The sequence below is a fragment of the Dermacentor andersoni genome, chromosome 3, assembly GCF_023375885.2.
Source record: "Dermacentor andersoni chromosome 3, qqDerAnde1_hic_scaffold, whole genome shotgun sequence".
Taxonomy (NCBI): domain Eukaryota; kingdom Metazoa; phylum Arthropoda; class Arachnida; order Ixodida; family Ixodidae; genus Dermacentor; species Dermacentor andersoni.
Window position 1 is genome coordinate 139,677,136 of NC_092816.1, and position 17,363 is coordinate 139,694,498.

Sequence of the window (17,363 nt, forward strand, 5' to 3'; positions counted from 1 at the left end):
TCGCCGATTGGCCGAACGTGACGTGACTTCAAGACACCGAAGGGGTTAAAAGCCAGAGTCCGGGAGTAGCAGCAGAGCATTCCTTCATTCATCTCTTTCGAGCTTCTTGCCACGGGCCGCAGCGTCCGAGTTGCACCGGCCCGTAATGACTTTATGACTGTTAATTTCTTTGTACTCTCACTGTAAATAATGTAAATAAACCTCCAGTTTTCATCTCCAAGTCCTCCTCAACCTCGGCCAACTCCCGCACCCAACGTCAAGGTCCAAAAGCAATTGCGATTGCCCTCCAGATCCAACAACAGCCGATCTCGCCGCTGCCACCATTTGTAAGGGTTGAAGGTCGTAGAGAGGAACTTGGGAGGAACTAGGCGTACAGGGTTTATTTGCAGTATTTACATTTTAAACAAGAGGTACATCGACAGTCTAGCGTGGCTCCCAAATAGAGCACGCAAGACGAAGCATATAGCAAACGAGCACACAACTCACGAGCACACTCACGAGCACGAGCACACTCTAGCAGCGACAAACAGCCGCTTATGAACACTCCGTGCTCCCTAGATCCCTAGGTGAGGGAAAAACGGCAGTTCACCACCGATTCGCAGCGTCAAACGTCAACGCAGTCGACCCGCCGGTTGTCCATTATCTTCAGTCTTGAAAGGCGCGTCGGTTCCCCGAGCTGACCCCCGCAGCGCGGCCGCCGGTTGCCCATTGTCCTGCGCTTCTCAATTCCAAAGCTGCCTTTCTCCTGTATTCGACACGAGTGTCAGCAGACTGTGACGAATCCTGGGGCCCACGTACCGCAAAGCACCCTTTTGTTAGGGAAGCTCTTCTTTCTGCCGAGAGAGACCATGAAGACCCGGCAAATCTACCAACAATACGTTGGGCGCCAAACGTGGCCCGCCCTGCTGCCGTCACCGATTCTCCGAACGAGGCGCATGGTGGATTAACGCCGCTGTAGTCCGCAGTTCTCTGAAGGAAGTTCATGGTGTCAGGATTGGGGGCTCAATCCCATCGCTCGTGATCCGTTGTCAAGATTGGAGTCCTGCATGAATTCGAAGGTAGCTGGCGCATGCCGCCGTCCAACTTATCCACGCTGAGGACGTTGATGAAGGGAAGGACTGCTTCTCATCGAGAACGAGGAATATGGGTTTATTTACAGTATTTATATCAGTCTAACATGACTGTTTGAGAAAGTACATCAGTCTAACATGACTGCTTGAGAGAGTGTCTCAATCCAACATGACTTCTTAAGAAAAGTGTGTCGAGCATCCGCACAACAGCAGTTTTTAAAGGGACACTAAAGGTTACTATTAAGTCAACGTGGACTGTTGAAATACCACCACAGAAACCTCGAAACGCTTGTTTCGTGCCAAGGAGAGACTTATTTTAAGAGAAAATGCTTTCTGAAGCGTCCGCGTACCTCTAGCGCAGTTCAAATCGCCCGCCCTCTGATCGAGGAGTACTGACATCATAGTCTCATAGTGACGTTGCGCCATCGGTGAGTTGAACGGCGTCCGCAGACGGCGCTACGGCTTTTCTGCGCAAAACGCAAACGCGCGGCCAGAAACAGAGCGAAGACAGAGCCGACAGCAGAGCGAAAGATTGCCCAGGGGGCGCTGCGAAAAAGGTGCTAAAAAGCGCCCTCTGTCCTAAAATGGGTCGTACCAAGCTCGGTCGTCTGCTTCGGAAAGCACGTTTACAATATGGACCCGCCACTTTCGTTTGTGTTGTAGCACGGCCTGCTGCGTATATCGGGCGCCGAAGATTTTTTCAGGGGTAGTACGCTGCGTAAAGGCAAGAAATTATGCAGTGCCGAATACGTGTACGCCGTTCAAGAATTAGGCGGCGAAGTTTTAGCACGGTGTCAATCGCAAGTGAAGCGAGTCGCGTACGAAGTGGAACTACATGTAAGGTTTGCACGCTGGCTGCTAGATTCAGGCGCGCAAACGCGAGGAAATGCGTGCTATAAATGAATCCACAACACCGATAAGCAGACATCATGTGTACGGAACTGCTCGAGCACACGACGGTACGCACCGCGATGTACGAACTGCTCGAGCGCACGATCGTACGCGCCGCGACGGCAGCGGTCTTTCGACATGCCGCCAAACGGCGGGCCTCCTGCAATCTTTGTTGACTGCATGCCGCTAAACTGATGCAACGCATGTGAGCTCGCACGTACGTGCGAATCGCGCTGCAGCGCGAGCTCGTGCGCTGCTCGCTTGATGTAGCTTTTAATATGACAGCGCTCGAACATCGATGTGCTGCAATCAATATTGCCTTGCTGCGCTGCCTCAACCTGCTGGCTTGAGATCAAGGATGAGCGCATTTAACTCTCTTAACCTGTGCTGCTCGTAGAGTAGTAGTGAGTTGTCATCGAATGAGCCCGACCATTTGTGCTTATTTGCACACACTTTACCACTTCGCATCGGTCGAATTGTTAATTGTCGCTGTGGCCGGGTCTCGAATCGTGAATTACCAGCCATGCCTGCTGCTATGTCGGTCTGCTGTCGGTACTGTAGGTGCAAAAGACCGAAATTTTGAACGCAGATAATCAAGCAAGCTTCAAGACAGGCGAAGCAGTCAGCATGGCACGAAGTTTCGCTTACTCAGCCCGACGAACTGCAGCTATGCAGCGCGCCCGACGCTCCACTTCGTGAGGCCTTGAAGGAAAACGGTAGAATCTGATGTTGGGATTCAGGCCCTCTTGTTCGTGGCAGCCCACGACGCAGAAGTGACGACGGCGACGCTTTTTCGAGGCTGAGCTAGGTCTCTCCGGAACACCGTCGCCGATTCCTTCTGCTTCCAGCATTACGTCTCACGGAGAGTCCGTTTTCGTTAAACTATAGGCTGCGGCGAGCTCGCAGCGTGGTCGGCGTGGTCTGTGAGAAGTGACGAGCCTTTTCGCACTCGCAACAGGGCATAAAAAAGTGCGAATCGACACAAAACTCGGCCTAGAAACGTGCTTCGCCACAGCCAGGGCTCAATACGACCCAAGCTGGCACGACCCAGATGTCGTTTCCCGCACCGCCACCAGGCGCCGCTACTATACCTCAAACTCCAGCGCAAGACGCCCACAAGCTGGTACTTCATTCTATGACGCAAACTTCGACGCTCGTCGCAATGGACCCTGACACCGACAGATTGTCGCGATGGTGGGCTCAACTTCAGCGATTTGAGCACCGACGAGCGCGACCTGCTGCTGAGGGCTCGCACTGCCGGAGTGGTTGCGTACTACGACGGCGGCCTCGACACCGGCTCTCCGGAGCGGGAAAGCAACGAGGGCTTCCCACGACATCACATGGACGTGGCATTCTCGCTGCTTGTTCCAAATGAAAGTTTCGCGAGCCAGCAGAACCCTCACAGCACGACGCGATAACGAAACTACTGAAACTCCAAAGCGTGCGCGGCGCAGAGTCGAGCGCACAGAGTCGAGCGAAAACGAAACCTTTCGAACACCCATATTACTTAAGGGTATCGTCAAAATGTTATTTTTTCTTAGAATCGAATAGACGTAGACAAGTAGCATTTTTTTCCGTCTTATAATCGAATGAAATGATATTTTTAATACGAGTAGTTCAGTATTAGTAACATAAATTATGAGGAGTGCTTTCGTCATCGGGCTAGTACCGGAATGTCGCTGGGGGGTCTCAAATCGTGTCATGCATTTACCTCAATTTCTCGGTTACTAAAGCTCTGTTCGCGATTATATTGACGCCTTAGACGTTCTAGAACATTGCTCTACCACTTTAACTTGAGTTTCTGGTAACCTTTAGTGTCCCTTTAAACACTCGGTCCTCCCGCGATACAAGGCGACGCGAACGTTCGTTCAGTCATTGCAAACTAGCCGCCTCTCTGCAGGACGGTTTACACACACACATGCACACACACACGTGTTCACGGTCCGAAACCGACACCACACGAATTTCGTAGAACTCGTAACCGTCGCGAGTAGCACATTGTCTTGCGTCTTGGTCGGTGCGTGGGAAGGAGCCTTCCTCAGCGTTCCCGCGTCAACTCCCCCACCCGTAGCAGATCAGGTCCGCGTTGTCGTGTTGCGCACAAAGCCTGCTTCGTCGAACTCCTTCAGTCACAACGCATCCTAGCTGAAGCGACGGAGAGTGGAGGATGCGCGTATTGTTACCGACACAAAGTCGACTTAGCCACGCCGTGGCTAGAGGTTGGCGGCGGCATTCCAAGATAAGGTTGCCACCTCTGGCGTAACTGGCTGGCAAACTTGCACTGCAGCTGGCCGTTCTTAACAATGGTCGGTTAGCGCTGTCGTCCTCGCTGGTTCTCTGAAGGGCGCCACCACCGCGGGTCGATCGAAGCCCGTGCAGCGGGCTGAAATATCTTTGCAGAGCAGTACCCTTGTAGGCCGATCGTAACACTGTCTAACTCGCGAAATAACTGCAATATACTGGTGCGTCCGTAGTATTCACCATGTGGTCTACGTTGTTCTTCTTTAGACGACACTGACACACCCGCAATGTCTCCCAGATGTGGGCCATTTCTTCCGGTTGTACGCTTGACAGGAAAATCTACCCCCTACGCAACAAAGAGCTGTGGGACGATGCCCTCCGCGACGGACCTCCCAAAGTCCTCCGAGCTGTGATACAACGGGCTCGAAACATCGCCGGAATCATCTTAGGGACCCTGGACTGAGGGTTCCTCCCACACTGCTCTCGCCAGTCAAATATTATTAATAAAGATATTTTACTCTCCCTCCCGGAAATTGCAGTTGTGCCCCGTTTCTATCCGCACTGTCTGGCCATATTGGCAAAAGAAATCCAACCCAGTCGGACGTTCATGGCACATAGCATTGTTAAGAAAGTAGTGGAGAAACCCTATACGTGCGTTATTTCGTCAGCCACACGAGCCGCTCTTCACGCTGACGGAGTTGTTGGGTGCCCTGGCCCTAGTCTCATTCAGCTAGTGAGCGAATGCCGCGTTCCGCAACTACAGCAACGCTAGACTCTCCATTGTTCTACTCGGTGTCAGCCGCTTTGGCGTTGCGTAGGCCTACTGTCAGTCATGGCTTAAAGCAGCAAGGAACGCTATCGAAAAAAAAAGTATAAACTATTTCTAAAGTAGTGCTCAACCGAAGTGCTCGGTATTTTGTTGGTACCACAGAGCAATGCAGAGTGAGAGCGGCAGTCGCCGACACCGACCCCACACCCGGTCACAAAATCTTCCGGACTTGGCTTGTCCGAACATGGCAGGTTGGCGACATATTACACGCGCGGGATTATAATCTGGCGTTGGTAACGCAGCCAAGTTGCAGCTTAGCGCGCAATGGGACGTGCAGTGAGGCTTACGCCGCTTGTTGGTGTGCGATTGCAAGCGAGGTCGTTGCTCTCCGGTACCTCCTCCACTCGCTCTGCGTGCCTGCTTTGCTTATGTGCGCGCGTGTACACAAACACGCGGGAGTCCGACGCGCGCTCATCCGTATCCGCATCTCGTTTTTGGAAACGGAGGCTCGTCCTCGCAGGCTCTCCCCTACCATCTCGGGCTTGTTTCCTTTTTTTTTTCCCCTTTTGGCGCCGATACCGTGCACGTGGAGGTTTACGTCTGGCGTCCAACGAGAGCTCCCGCATATCCCAAACACTAGGGCTGAACGGAGGGGGCCCCCTCTTTGGCTGCCGCAGTCTCTCTTTCGGCAGCTCGCGAGCTATTTGTGGTTGAGGCTGTACGGTGATCGCTTGTCTATACACGTAGCCAAAAGACGAGCGCAGAGAGCAAGGGTGGGTCCCCCCCATTAGCGGTAGGGTGCATGTAAACACGGCGTGGTGGCCTGTATTTGCCACCCGCATTACCGCCTCTCGGCGAACATATATATTGATCGGCGTGCTCGGTCTGGCAGGGATGAATAAAAGTATTCGGTATACAAACGACTTTCGTGTGTCGAAGACATTACGGTATAAAAGCGTTCTTTATTTCATTTGTAATTACGCCTATGTGAGCGATCTGCTTCACTCACTCGGAAATTCCCTGCTCCGCGAGAATCGCGAATGGTTCGGTGTTCTTGTAATAGCGTAGCACACGAGCCCGCCTTTTCTTTGTGTGTGCCCCCCTCCCCCACAACCCTCCCTCAGCAATGGTGTTGAAGTTGTGCCCTGTGGGAGGGTAGTACTGCACGAACACGTAAGCATTGCGCCACGTGTGGCGGCGCGCGTACGGCATTCCCGAAAATCGCATGACAGGTGTCTGCGGAAGCTCGCCGCAGGGGAGCGACCTGCTGCAAACGTGCCTCCCTGTGCACCGGCAATGTACTCGTCGGGGAAATGCGGTCTACCGACGATGCGATTGCGCGTGCGTGTATGACGCGTGCCATGCTGCATCCTACCCACAAAGCTTGTGCCGTGTGAAGTGTGTAATTTCGAATTTATCAGTGAGATGAATAATTTGTCGATTTTCTGTTTAGATTTCTCCTGAAGATGATGTACTCGTTTTTGTCTAATCCAGCTCAAGGAGTACAGTTGCGCTACCGCGACAGACGTGTTTCTTTTTTTTCTTCTTTTAAATGTGTTCTCGTATATACAGTTTCTCGTAAGATGTTTTGTGGGCACATGTACTGCCGATTTTGGACTCTGCCTTAGAACCGCGGCCAGACGTTAAATGGTTGAGAGGATACGTTCGTTTTGTCGCTAACGCGGTGTGCTTTTGCAGCATTATCAAACGTGGCGGTTTGCACGTGGGCGGCTTAACAGCGCGAACCGTTCAGATCTCGTGTACGCTCGTTTAGTGGGAGCCTGCGGGCGACTTTGAACGATCATCACAGACAGACGCGAAAACGTAACGAACGCCAACATTGCAGCAACCCGAGTCAGAGCTCCTTAAACAGCGTTGTGTAAAGAGCAGGCGGCCTCGGTAACCGGCGGAGGGCCACTGAGTTTTCAGTGGTCTACGCAAGCGTATGCACACGTCTTGAGCGATATCTGTAAGGGTGCCAGCATGAGGTAACAATAGCATTTGAATGTGCTTGCGGGCCTTGAGAGAGAAAAAGAGAGAAAAGAGGGAGAGTGACCGCGGTGTTAACTGGAGAAGCGAAAGTATCCATTCAAGAAGTTTTAGCAGATGGTGGTAGTTGTACTCATACGATAAATTTTCACGAATCTCGTATAGTTTAGTTCTCTGTTAGTTATTTTTGCCGTGACGTGAGATTTCGATTACAGAAATGTTCGTTGACTTGAATTTATATTCCATTCTTTCTTGAAGATAATTTCTACATTAGCGCACACTACTTTCGCGGTAGTAAAATAATGCCACGTTCTAGTGACTGTTCAACATATCAGGTATTGCTTTTCGACACCGTATACTCGTAGACGTACGTGTATTAAGTGAAGTCGGTGACGGGATCAGTTGATATGGGATCCTGTGACGGAAATTTTCAGCAGATCAGTTTGACTTTTAATATAGCATAGTTCAGAACCTCACGGGAAGTTGTTGATTTTTTTGACCGGACAGTTTGGCTTTTCTTTTAGTATATAGCTTCATTCGCAACCTTGCGGAACGGTCTTGATGAATTTTAGACATTTAGCAGATTCCCTGTAAGTTTGTTCCTGGTACTGTACCACACACATGCAATCCGCACCTCGAGCAGTCGATGTTTGCAGGGCCGCAAAATTTGTGCAGTACCAATTGAATACTCGCATCCTGTTGTAGAATCCCGGAGCCTTTTCGACTACAGTCGATCACGCAGCCTCGCGCCGTTTTGTTGCCCCGTAGTGATCGGTCCCATCGACACGTGCCCCCCCCCCTCCCCCACAGGTGGCGGGCTGTTGCCCCCTCGTCGTGCGTTTTTTCGTCGATTTCCGCTCGCGGCCGGTCGCGCCCGCCTCGCAAGCGCACCCGCTCAAGCCGCCGCTTGCTCTGTCGCCTCCCACGCGATCATGTCGCTAGCGGCGCTCCGCCCCCACGTCGTCAGTGTGCCGTTCACAGTGACAGAGTCATCAGCGAGGCAATCTTCGCGTGAAGTGCGGGTACGCAGCTCCTGGTGTCGCCTCGCTCGGGGTTTTCCGAACGCCTCGCGCGACTGCGTGCGCGGTGCAAGCCTTGCGACGGCCTCTTTTGCGTTGTCCCGTTTTTACTTACGTTCATCGGCACGGCTGATGGACGTCGTCGAAAGTGACCCGATGGCTGTCCACTCCGTGGCGGGTATTTGTTGTAACGCTTCGCTTGTTTTTGTACCCGTACAGTCTTGTGCAAGTGTTTTCCTGCGCGGTTGTGGGTCTGCGGCCGCTCGTTTCAGCTTCAGTTTGGCGTTTCTTTCGCGGACGGTGGTGTGACCTATCTCGAGGACTGCGCAAGTGTTCAGCCCAGTGAGCACTAGATCGCAGCACGCAATGTTAGGTTGAGTATGCAAACTAGCCGTAACCGTTGTGAAAGTTACGTGCCGAAAGCGAATGTTTAGATACTTAATTGTCATACCGAAATAATTTCGCTAAGCGTTAAATGCAACCTGCAGCATTGCGCTAAATTCGCTTTCGAAGGCGACTTAATGCAAGCGGAAGTTGTCGGACATCGCAGCAATGGCGTTTAGAGATTGTCTTAATAGTTTTAGCATTAATCGTATTTTATTTCCTCGTGGTACGTGATAGCACTAATCGGTTGTCATTCTAATCACCTAACACAGTAAAATACTTTTTTCGAGATGCGAAATTTCATTTCGTCCACTTCTCTCAAGCTTGTGCACATGCATTACGTTTCAGAATTCAAGCCTCTGGCCTTTGCACGGATAACTTTCTTCGAATTCTTATCGAGAGAAAACTGCGATACGATTCCTTTTTTCTGTTTAATAGACGGTCTGCGAGCGCTTGTACATTGAGTTTACATTGTCTTCCATTTGTCCATTGCTGCCAAGCAACAACAATAGCACATCATCACTACGGAGGGCTGTGAAGAATCGACACCACACGGCTGCAACACCTTCAGACAGGTTTAGTTTCACAGCACATTATCTGTCAAACAAGTTATGAAAAGGGGATTATTTTAATTCATGTGAATGATGATGTTGCCAAGAGAAAAATGGAAGGCACTGTGAACTGTATTTGCTGTAACATAAGCCCAGCAAAGCTATTGTTCTTTTTGTTTTGTCCCGTCGCGCAGCGATTCTTTGGTGGGGACGGTGCCGTGACAGTTCTTTGACTGCCTTTGCTTTTTGTCTGTTTCTTTTCAGAGGTTTCAGCGTGACATCTAGCAGCGGGCATTACATTTTCAAGCCGGTCTCCGTGCAGGCCATGTGGTGAGTGCGACGGTTCCTGTTTGTCTGAAACTTTGAAACTTCCGGCGTGGCTGTGTTAAACTTTCCCGTTACCCACCGTGGTGGCTTAGTGGCTACGGTCGTTGTGCTGCTGAGCACGAGGGCGTGGAATCAAAACCTTACCGCGGCTGCTGCATTTCAATGGGGGTGGAAAGTATAAACGTACGTAAAGAACCCCAGGTGGTCAAACTTAGTACAGTCTCCCAATACAGCGTGCCTCATAATCAGATCGATATTTTGGCGCGTAAAAGCTCAGATTCTAAACTTTCGTGTTCATGCTTAGGGCCAGCCTTCAAAAGTGAATAAATTATTGAAATAATAATGGTCCGTTCATCAGCGGGAGTGGCGCCCTGCCAGGTCTCACCTGACATGTATAGCTTACGAGTACGTGCGAGGGGGGCTCCCCTCTCGTCCCTCCGGTGGTGGATCTGAGCCAGATTTCGAGCGATTGAAGGTTGCATGTACGGATGACTTTTGACAGACTCTATGGTATAGCCTTCCTGCGCAAAGAGCGGTAGAGTGCGGGATTCAGGAGGGTTATTTCTCGGGAAGTAAGGTTAAACGGGGTGCGTCTAGGGACATAGTGACTCGTTGCATATGGTCGAGGGGTTCGAGAGCGACAAACGGAGCATTCGTGAAATAGGCGGAGAGCAGATAAACCTTGACGCCACACTAAATGCACACGTCGATCGTGTGCGCTCCCGAACGTAAGCGAATGGTACCAGCGAAAGGACATAGTCCAAGAAGATTCGTCGGCTCGTATTTATAATTTCACAGCGCGCGCCAGCCCGGAACGAAAAAAAAGCAGCAGCAGGACTGGTGTTGGACGCCGAGATATTTTTTTTTCTTTATCATTGGCTTCCCTTATACGCCGACGACGAGGACAGAAAAGAAGGTATAACATATGCCGTGAACCACAAGCGGTGTTAAATAAACTATGGCGGCGCATGTTTTGTCTCGTGTCTTGCCTCTAAATATCCCTTGTCCACTGTGAGGCATCAGTGCCAGCGAATGACAGGCCTTGTCACATACAAATAAATATTCATGGTTTGCATTCTCACCGCTGCCGTCTTGCGCCACATGCGCGTGCCTTTGAGCCTGACATTGATGTGCGCGTGCTGGAAGCCAGCGGAAACATGGCCACAAAGGCAGCGCACGGGTCGTCGGCTGTACATGTCCTGTCTCGTATATCCTTCCTGTCTCGTATTCTCTTTCTCGGTGGACTGCACTGCGTAAGAAAACTGCTAACCTCCTTTTTCATTTGGGAAGAATACAACGTGACAAGAAAAATTGATATCGCCCTGTGCTGCAGGTTCTTTTCGCGTTCGATAATGGGCGCCGACACGTACACTTGGTCCGACGTGAAGCCACCCCCTGCTCCCAAACAAAACAAGGGCTCCTGCCCAGAAGTTCTTTTTCATCGCTATTGTGCTTGCAGGTAGAGGGCACCGTGTTGCTTTCATGCACAGTCCGACGGGATTGTTTGTGTGTCCCTGACGCGATTGTCCTCTGCGAGCGGAAAGGAGCTCGTGGTCTGTGTCCTTGGCCAACGCGTCAGCCCGAGCGCCTGTGTACCGGAAGCAACTAGTCATGTATTGTGTGCGCCTCCTGCTGGGGACGGCGAGTGCCTGTATTCTGCGGCGTTACAAAGCTTTCTCGTATACATTTGGAGCGTCTTCTGTAGTCACTGTGTTGTTAATTCAATGTGTGTACTATGATTTGAGCGAAATTAGCGTGAAGACGTCCTCTGACGTGCCAGTACTCAACGGCGCTTGCTGTGAATCGGTTCTAAGTCAATCGTTTCTCACGAGCAGCGTGAAGGATATATGTACCAGTAAAGCAAACGGGAGACGCAATGCAATCTAGAAACGGGATCGCGAATTCTTTTAGACTTTGCAGACATCCCTTATCGTCCTCTGACCATCTTTACGCGATTGACGGTCACGCGATGCACGTGGAGATTTGCCATGGGTGTTTTCTGACGCATACAAAGAGTTTAAGTATTCGTGGGCACGTACAACACAGCGCTTCCAAGAGAAAGGACCCGTTTTGCGACTTCCCAGCGACGTCGAAAAATGGCTGTCGACCTCGAACCCTTGTTGCAGCTAGGACGTGGCACTCGGTTCGCTTTGTTTCGGGCATTTGTATGTGTACGCATTGCGTTTGTTGCGATAGCGATTATACGGACATTGCAGATTTCTGCCGTCGCCGTGATGTTCCGTATAATGTCCAAGGGCGATAACATCGGCGCCGCGCGCCGTATGCTGTCTGTGCGAGTGAAAGCATGCGTACGTGAGTTTGCGATGGCTGCTCAATCTTGCGAGCGCAAGGGAGGGAAGCGGATAGGAAGCGTGCCGTCTTCCACCGCGCGCGAGGCACCGGGCTGAAGGGAGGGAGGGGAGCCGGCGGCGGCTGCGTATGGCGCGGCCGCGCGCTACCTTTCGTGAAAGCGATCTGCGATGGAACTGTGTGCTTAGTGCTGATAACGTCGTTTGCGCTGTGTTCTCGCCGCTTAGTTTGCGCTGAAGCGAGAGGTAGCACGAATGTCAATTCGCTCGCTGCTGCTACCGCGCTTACTTACGCCAGCGTTTTGACAGCGAGTGTCCGCGGTCATCGAGTGAGACGCATTCGTATTGCTTGTGCGCGCGTGAGACTATGCTTGCTAATTTAGTTAGTAAGCGATTATTTACTGGTTTATACAGCCGATAAAACTACTATCCTTAGTTCGTATAGCTGTCCACTAATTTGCTATCGCAACCGATGCTTCGAAACCTCGTCCCCCCCCCCCCTTATGAGACAATGTCTATCTCTCTTCTCGCACAACTCTGTAGCTAGATCCCCGAGGAGAGCGCTCTTCTATTAGCGCACTCCTTCTTCGAGACCTCCCCCCCCCCCCCCCCTCCGTTGCGTTGTCGCCGCCCATTCGCGTGCGCTCGTGAACACTGCGCATTTGCGGTCGGTGGCACGCATGCGACGGCGTGCATGGATCCCGGTCGCGACCTAAGCGAGGAACGCCGGAGGGCACTCTGCAGTAATGGCGGTGGCGGGGAGAAGGGCCACAAATCAGTCCATTTAGCGGCCGTCACGCTTCGTCGCAGGCGGTAGTTGTGGAATCTGCTTTATCTGCCGTCGCCTGCCGGGTGCTCTTAAACGGGACGAGCCATGCGTGTGCGTTCAGTTGAACATCAACGGCGGAAGGGTTATGCGCCGTCGTCCTTCAGAGCGAGCGCAGACCTCGCCCGAAGCCGCATATGCCACTTATGCTGTCGACTGTGCCGCGTTCGAGCACTGCCTGTATGTATGTATACTTGCAGGGGTAGCGGTCGGTTGACTCAGTCTCACGAATGCCTTTGAAGGAACTTTTGCGCACTCTGTGCACGTCCAAATCCTCGCCTGCCTTGGACTGATCCCATGCTGCCTCTGTATGCCCACGGCCACTTGCCCCGTGGCGACCCCTCTTGGCAGTTGTTGAAAGCTCGAGGCGTGCTATCGGCTATTGTTGGACAGTTGCGCAACGTTGAATTGCTCGAATACATCGAATTGGTCGAATGGGCGCATCTAGGCATCACCACTCGATTTCAGCCTGCGTGGACAGGCTGCACAAGAACAAAAAGAAAAAAAAAAGGAACTCGTTTCAGCATTATTAGCTTTTAAACTTTTCTTAGCGACTGCACATATTTGCGCCAAGTGTTGCAGCCGAGATGGGGAATGAGATTGGCCGGTTAGCGCTCACTTTCCAATTTCTCTCTCTCTCCAAGAATGTTGCCACAGAGCCACCTGCTCTTATTTATTTCCCGTACCGATTTTTACCCAAGAAAAAAAAAGAAAGTCACGCATTCGGTTAGCGTTCATTTCGCTTGCAACGTGAAGACTTGACACTTGAACGCGGGACCCGTTTCTCATGCTGCGATGGCTGCTTTTAATATTAAATTCGCCGCGAACTAACGCGAAAGCAACAACCGTGGCTTCTGGATAGACGTGGCAGCTAAAACGCGCGGTTGACGGAGTGCGGGCATTTGCGAGTCCGAAGAAAAACCTGTCCCACATAAATCAGTGCACGAAAAGCATGGTCGGTCCGGTTTTTTTCGATGCCACCGGTATGTAGCGTCCCCCCTCTGTGGTTCACCGAACTTGCACTTTGTGTGCCTCGACGGTAGGAAAATCATGCGCGCTTTGGTGCCGCCTGTGCACCTTGCAGCGTCTGCGCCGCTTCGGTGTGGAGTATACACATGCTGTCGTTATTGACTGTTATCTCCGAGCTGTGGCGAAGCGAGACGTGGCCGTCGCCGCAGCCAGCCTAACTATAAAGACGCGGCGGCGCTTCGCGGGATGTACTTCTCCGGTTTCCAGCTTGCAAGGCGCGTCTCTTATGTAAATGAGCCAGCCTCGGTGCACGCCTTCTCTAAGTGGTCGTTATACATGGCGCGGCCTAGCTGGCGGCCTCGTCTCGCTTTTCCTTTCTTTGCGGAACGATAAGCCGCTTGCCTTGAACTTATGGGGTCTCCGTCGCGAGAGCTCCTTGGCTGACGTTGCTGCTGCTGCAGCTGCTGTACCGGCTATTTTATTACGTCCCTTTACGCAACTAGCGGCGCGTCGACGAGGCGCGCCCGACGCGATTCAGCTTGAGTATAGGTGCGCCGATCGATCTTCCGAGTGCGGTATCATCGTGCATAAAATGCATTAGCAGTTATTACATTGTACAGATGGTGCGCTTGTTCTCTCTTTTTTTTTGTTCTAGCTGGCCGGGGCTCGTGTTGGCGCTTTACTTGGCGAGCTGGTCTGCCATTCTGCATCACGTACATTTACATACAGTTATTGCGGAATGTCAGTCCCGTATTGCTCGCTAGGGAAATTACGGATGCCGCTATATTGCTCCCTCCCAACGCTCGCCGTCGTCGTTGCGTCATACGTGTCATCGTCGCGCCGTGGCCCCATAGGCCAACTTCTCCTTGACTGCCTAATTTTGCACACAGTTGTGTGCCACGCAGAATCTTCGCTCTGTCAGCTATTTTACCTCAGCCGCTCTTGAGGGTTTATATAGAGAAATTAGATTGTTACCAACGGCTACCTCAGTCTGCGGAACGAATCTAAATATACTGTAAATCTGGGTGCATTTGCGAGTCGTGCGTAGTGACCATTGTTGGAGAAAAATGCACCCACTGCAGCGTTAGCACTTCCGAGTCATGGCAATTGCCAACTCTTGCTGACGCTCTCGTTTGTATTTTGAACGGTTGTTACTGGAGGCTGCATTTTCCGGACGCGAAGGTCGCTGCCCGTCATGCGATAGGTGTTCGTGCACTTCTCCACTTGGACATAATGAATCAGCAGAGCGACGTGAAACTGCAAGTTTTACAGTAAAAGTGCCTCGGACGTCCACCGCTCGTATGCCTGCATTGTGTTGAGGCTGTATTCCGTACAGATGAAAGATTGATTGATCGATGAAATAGCCTGCAGTTAGCCCAGCAAAGACCAAACGCCATGCGACACCAAAGAAAGTAAAAATGAACGTGTTCACATTTATTTCTGGCCGTGGAGAGCAAGTTCGCGCTAGCAGACAATAAAATTTTATTTGATCCTTATTAACTGGTATATTAATCGATTAATTGTTGGTTTGCTGAGCTATAACAAATGGAACCCCTTGAACATGTTAAACGCACAGCTATGGGTTTTAAGCTTCCCTACTAGGGATTAAGCTTTCCGCGCTTGAATCAATCATAATGGATACGTTTGGCACTGTGGGGATAACATATGCAGAACACGTGCTCGTATTCGTGCTCGAGTGCAGAGATCAATTTCTAATTGCAGGGTATACAGGCGTGCGCCGCGATGTGTACCGAGTTCTTTCTCAGCTTCCGCATTTCGGAAAACTTTTGTGTACGTCAGTATGCGCGGACGTTTTGCGACGGTGACCGGCAGCGTTGAGAAGGCCAACTGTTGTGTACACCGAACTTCAGGCGGGGGTGGTCGAGGTGCGGTCAGCGACATGCACAGAGCAGCGGGAGTGCGCATGTGCGCAGCCTATTCGCTGCGGGCTGTCCTCGCGAAATCGCGTGGCCGTGACGGGACACGGACAACAAAGCGGCGAACGGGCCATTAATTTGCGGTCGCATTGTGGCGGAGAATGTGCCGCCGCACGTGTCTTTGTTTTCTTCTTTTGCTGGCGCAGCCGACAGGACAAAGGGACGCGGCGAGCTAGCGGCCCGGAGCGTGACTGCTCGTCGCGTGTGCCGCCACTGGGTCGGCGGGCCGCGGAGTAGCTGGGTGCCAGTACCGTGTAGACAAGGTCGAGCTTTCCCTCTAGACGCGCGCCTTCCGCCCTCTTGTGTTTTTCGCAGAACGCGATCACGATGATCGCGGTTGTGACCTTTCAAGCATGAAATGCTTTTAGCTGCCGTTGTCGGCGACCTTCGAGTGACCTTGAGCCACAAGCCATAGCCGGTATCCGGGCAAGTTGCGTGAACAAAACTAGATCATCCGGGCAACCAGTCAAAACTTGAAGAAAATGCGGTCTCCGGCCTCCTACCCTTTGTAGAGGACCGCATTGCATACTCTAGTTACTGCCCACACAAGTTTAAAAAAAATATTCCTTCCGAGTTCTTCCTAACGTTCAGAATATCACTCAGGCTGTAACTTCTAGTACGCTTAAGTTTTATTTGTCATTTCCACTAGCAACGTTCGAAAGGCAGATACAGGGCGCCACACACTTCATTGTCATGTTTTGGCGCTAAGACAGTGTCGCCTGTGCTCTTTTGAACGCCAGCGCTCCGTAAGTTCCGCGGCGCGGGCTTTGCGTCGCCTCCAGAGATGGCGCCACGCTGCGCGGCGCCTCCATCAGGCGATTTTCTTCTTCTAGCTGCAGCTTGGCAGTACGCTCTGTCACCCTGTCGTCTTTCGCTGCCTGCCGTGTCGCCTTCGGCCGGTTTTCTTCTTCCAGCTGGGCAGCGTCTATATGGACCGGTGCGCAGTATGGTGCGGTGTGGTGGTTGTAAGATTTGGCGGACGATCCTACCGCTGTCAACCAGATGTAGGAGTCGTCGGACTATCTCGCCGCTGCCACCATTTGAAGGTCGTAGACAGGAACTCGGTGAACAGGATTTATTTACATATTAACAGTTTAAGCAAGATACATTGGCAGTCTAGCGCGACTCCCATAAGGAGCCCGCAAGACTAACATACAGCAAACAGCTTACGAGCACACAGCTCACTAGTTCATTTCTAGCATGACAAGGAGCACTCAGCTCCGAACGAAGAGCACGACACGAGCACACTCTAGCAGCCGGCAAACGCTGCTTATAAGCTCTCCGCTTGACGTCATAGTTCGACGTCATCGTTCGGCGTGGACGGAGTACGAATGGTCGGGAATGTTCGTCCAATCATTGTAAACTTGCCGCCGCCCCGCAGTATGGCTCACACACACTAATGCACACAAGTTCGAGCCCATACACACAAAGGCTCCGGAGTCGACGACCGAGGGCTTCGTAGAACTGTGCTCCGTCTCGGGTGGCGCGGCGGAGTACCACATTCCTGAGCTGACCGCGCGCGACGTGGCTGCCGGTCATCCGCAGTTACAGTGCACTAGAAGATATTGGGTAGTGGAAGAAGCGGCGGCCCGGGCGCGAGGCATGTTGCGTAGAAGCTCACCAGATGGCGCGCGCGCTCACATCCCGAGCACCGGCTGAAGGAGTATGCGGCAGAAAGCAGCAAGCGAGTGCGGCGGCACAGAGTTTCAGAATGCTGCGTTCATTTTTCCTCAAGCCAAATATGTAAATATGGTTTTATGTAAGCAACCACAAGATCTGTAGCATGGGATGGTAGGGCACGGCACGTACCTGCAATGCCTGTTATCGCGATACACGCACTTCATGCCCCCCCCCCTCCCCCTGCAGCGGCAGAGTGCACTTCTAGAATTAAAATTTAACTTCTTTTTTTTTCCCAGCTGCAGCAGTAACAAGTCCCGTTCATAACATAGAAAATCTATTTGTGCTGAATGCATGCATACTGCTGCATTTTATCATGATGATTTAAGCAAGCGATGAACATGCGCATTTCAGAAGCATGAGCCTCCTGAAGACGGTTTATTTCAGTCGCAGTATCGGTGGGT

The 17,363-nt window shown here is 51.8% G+C and overlaps 1 protein-coding gene across 3 annotated transcripts in view; it reads left to right on the forward strand.

Moving 5' to 3' along the window:
- The window catches only part of ssh (Protein phosphatase Slingshot), a 330,763-nt gene that overhangs the window by 256,546 nt on the left and 56,854 nt on the right, over positions 1-17,363 (forward strand). For all 3 annotated transcript variants that reach the window (XM_072287309.1, XM_050173200.3, XM_072287308.1), the window contains one exon: positions 9,179-9,244. In XM_072287309.1, coding sequence (XP_072143410.1) covers positions 9,179-9,244 — 66 coding nt within the window. The remainder of the gene's footprint in view (positions 1-9,178; positions 9,245-17,363) is intronic.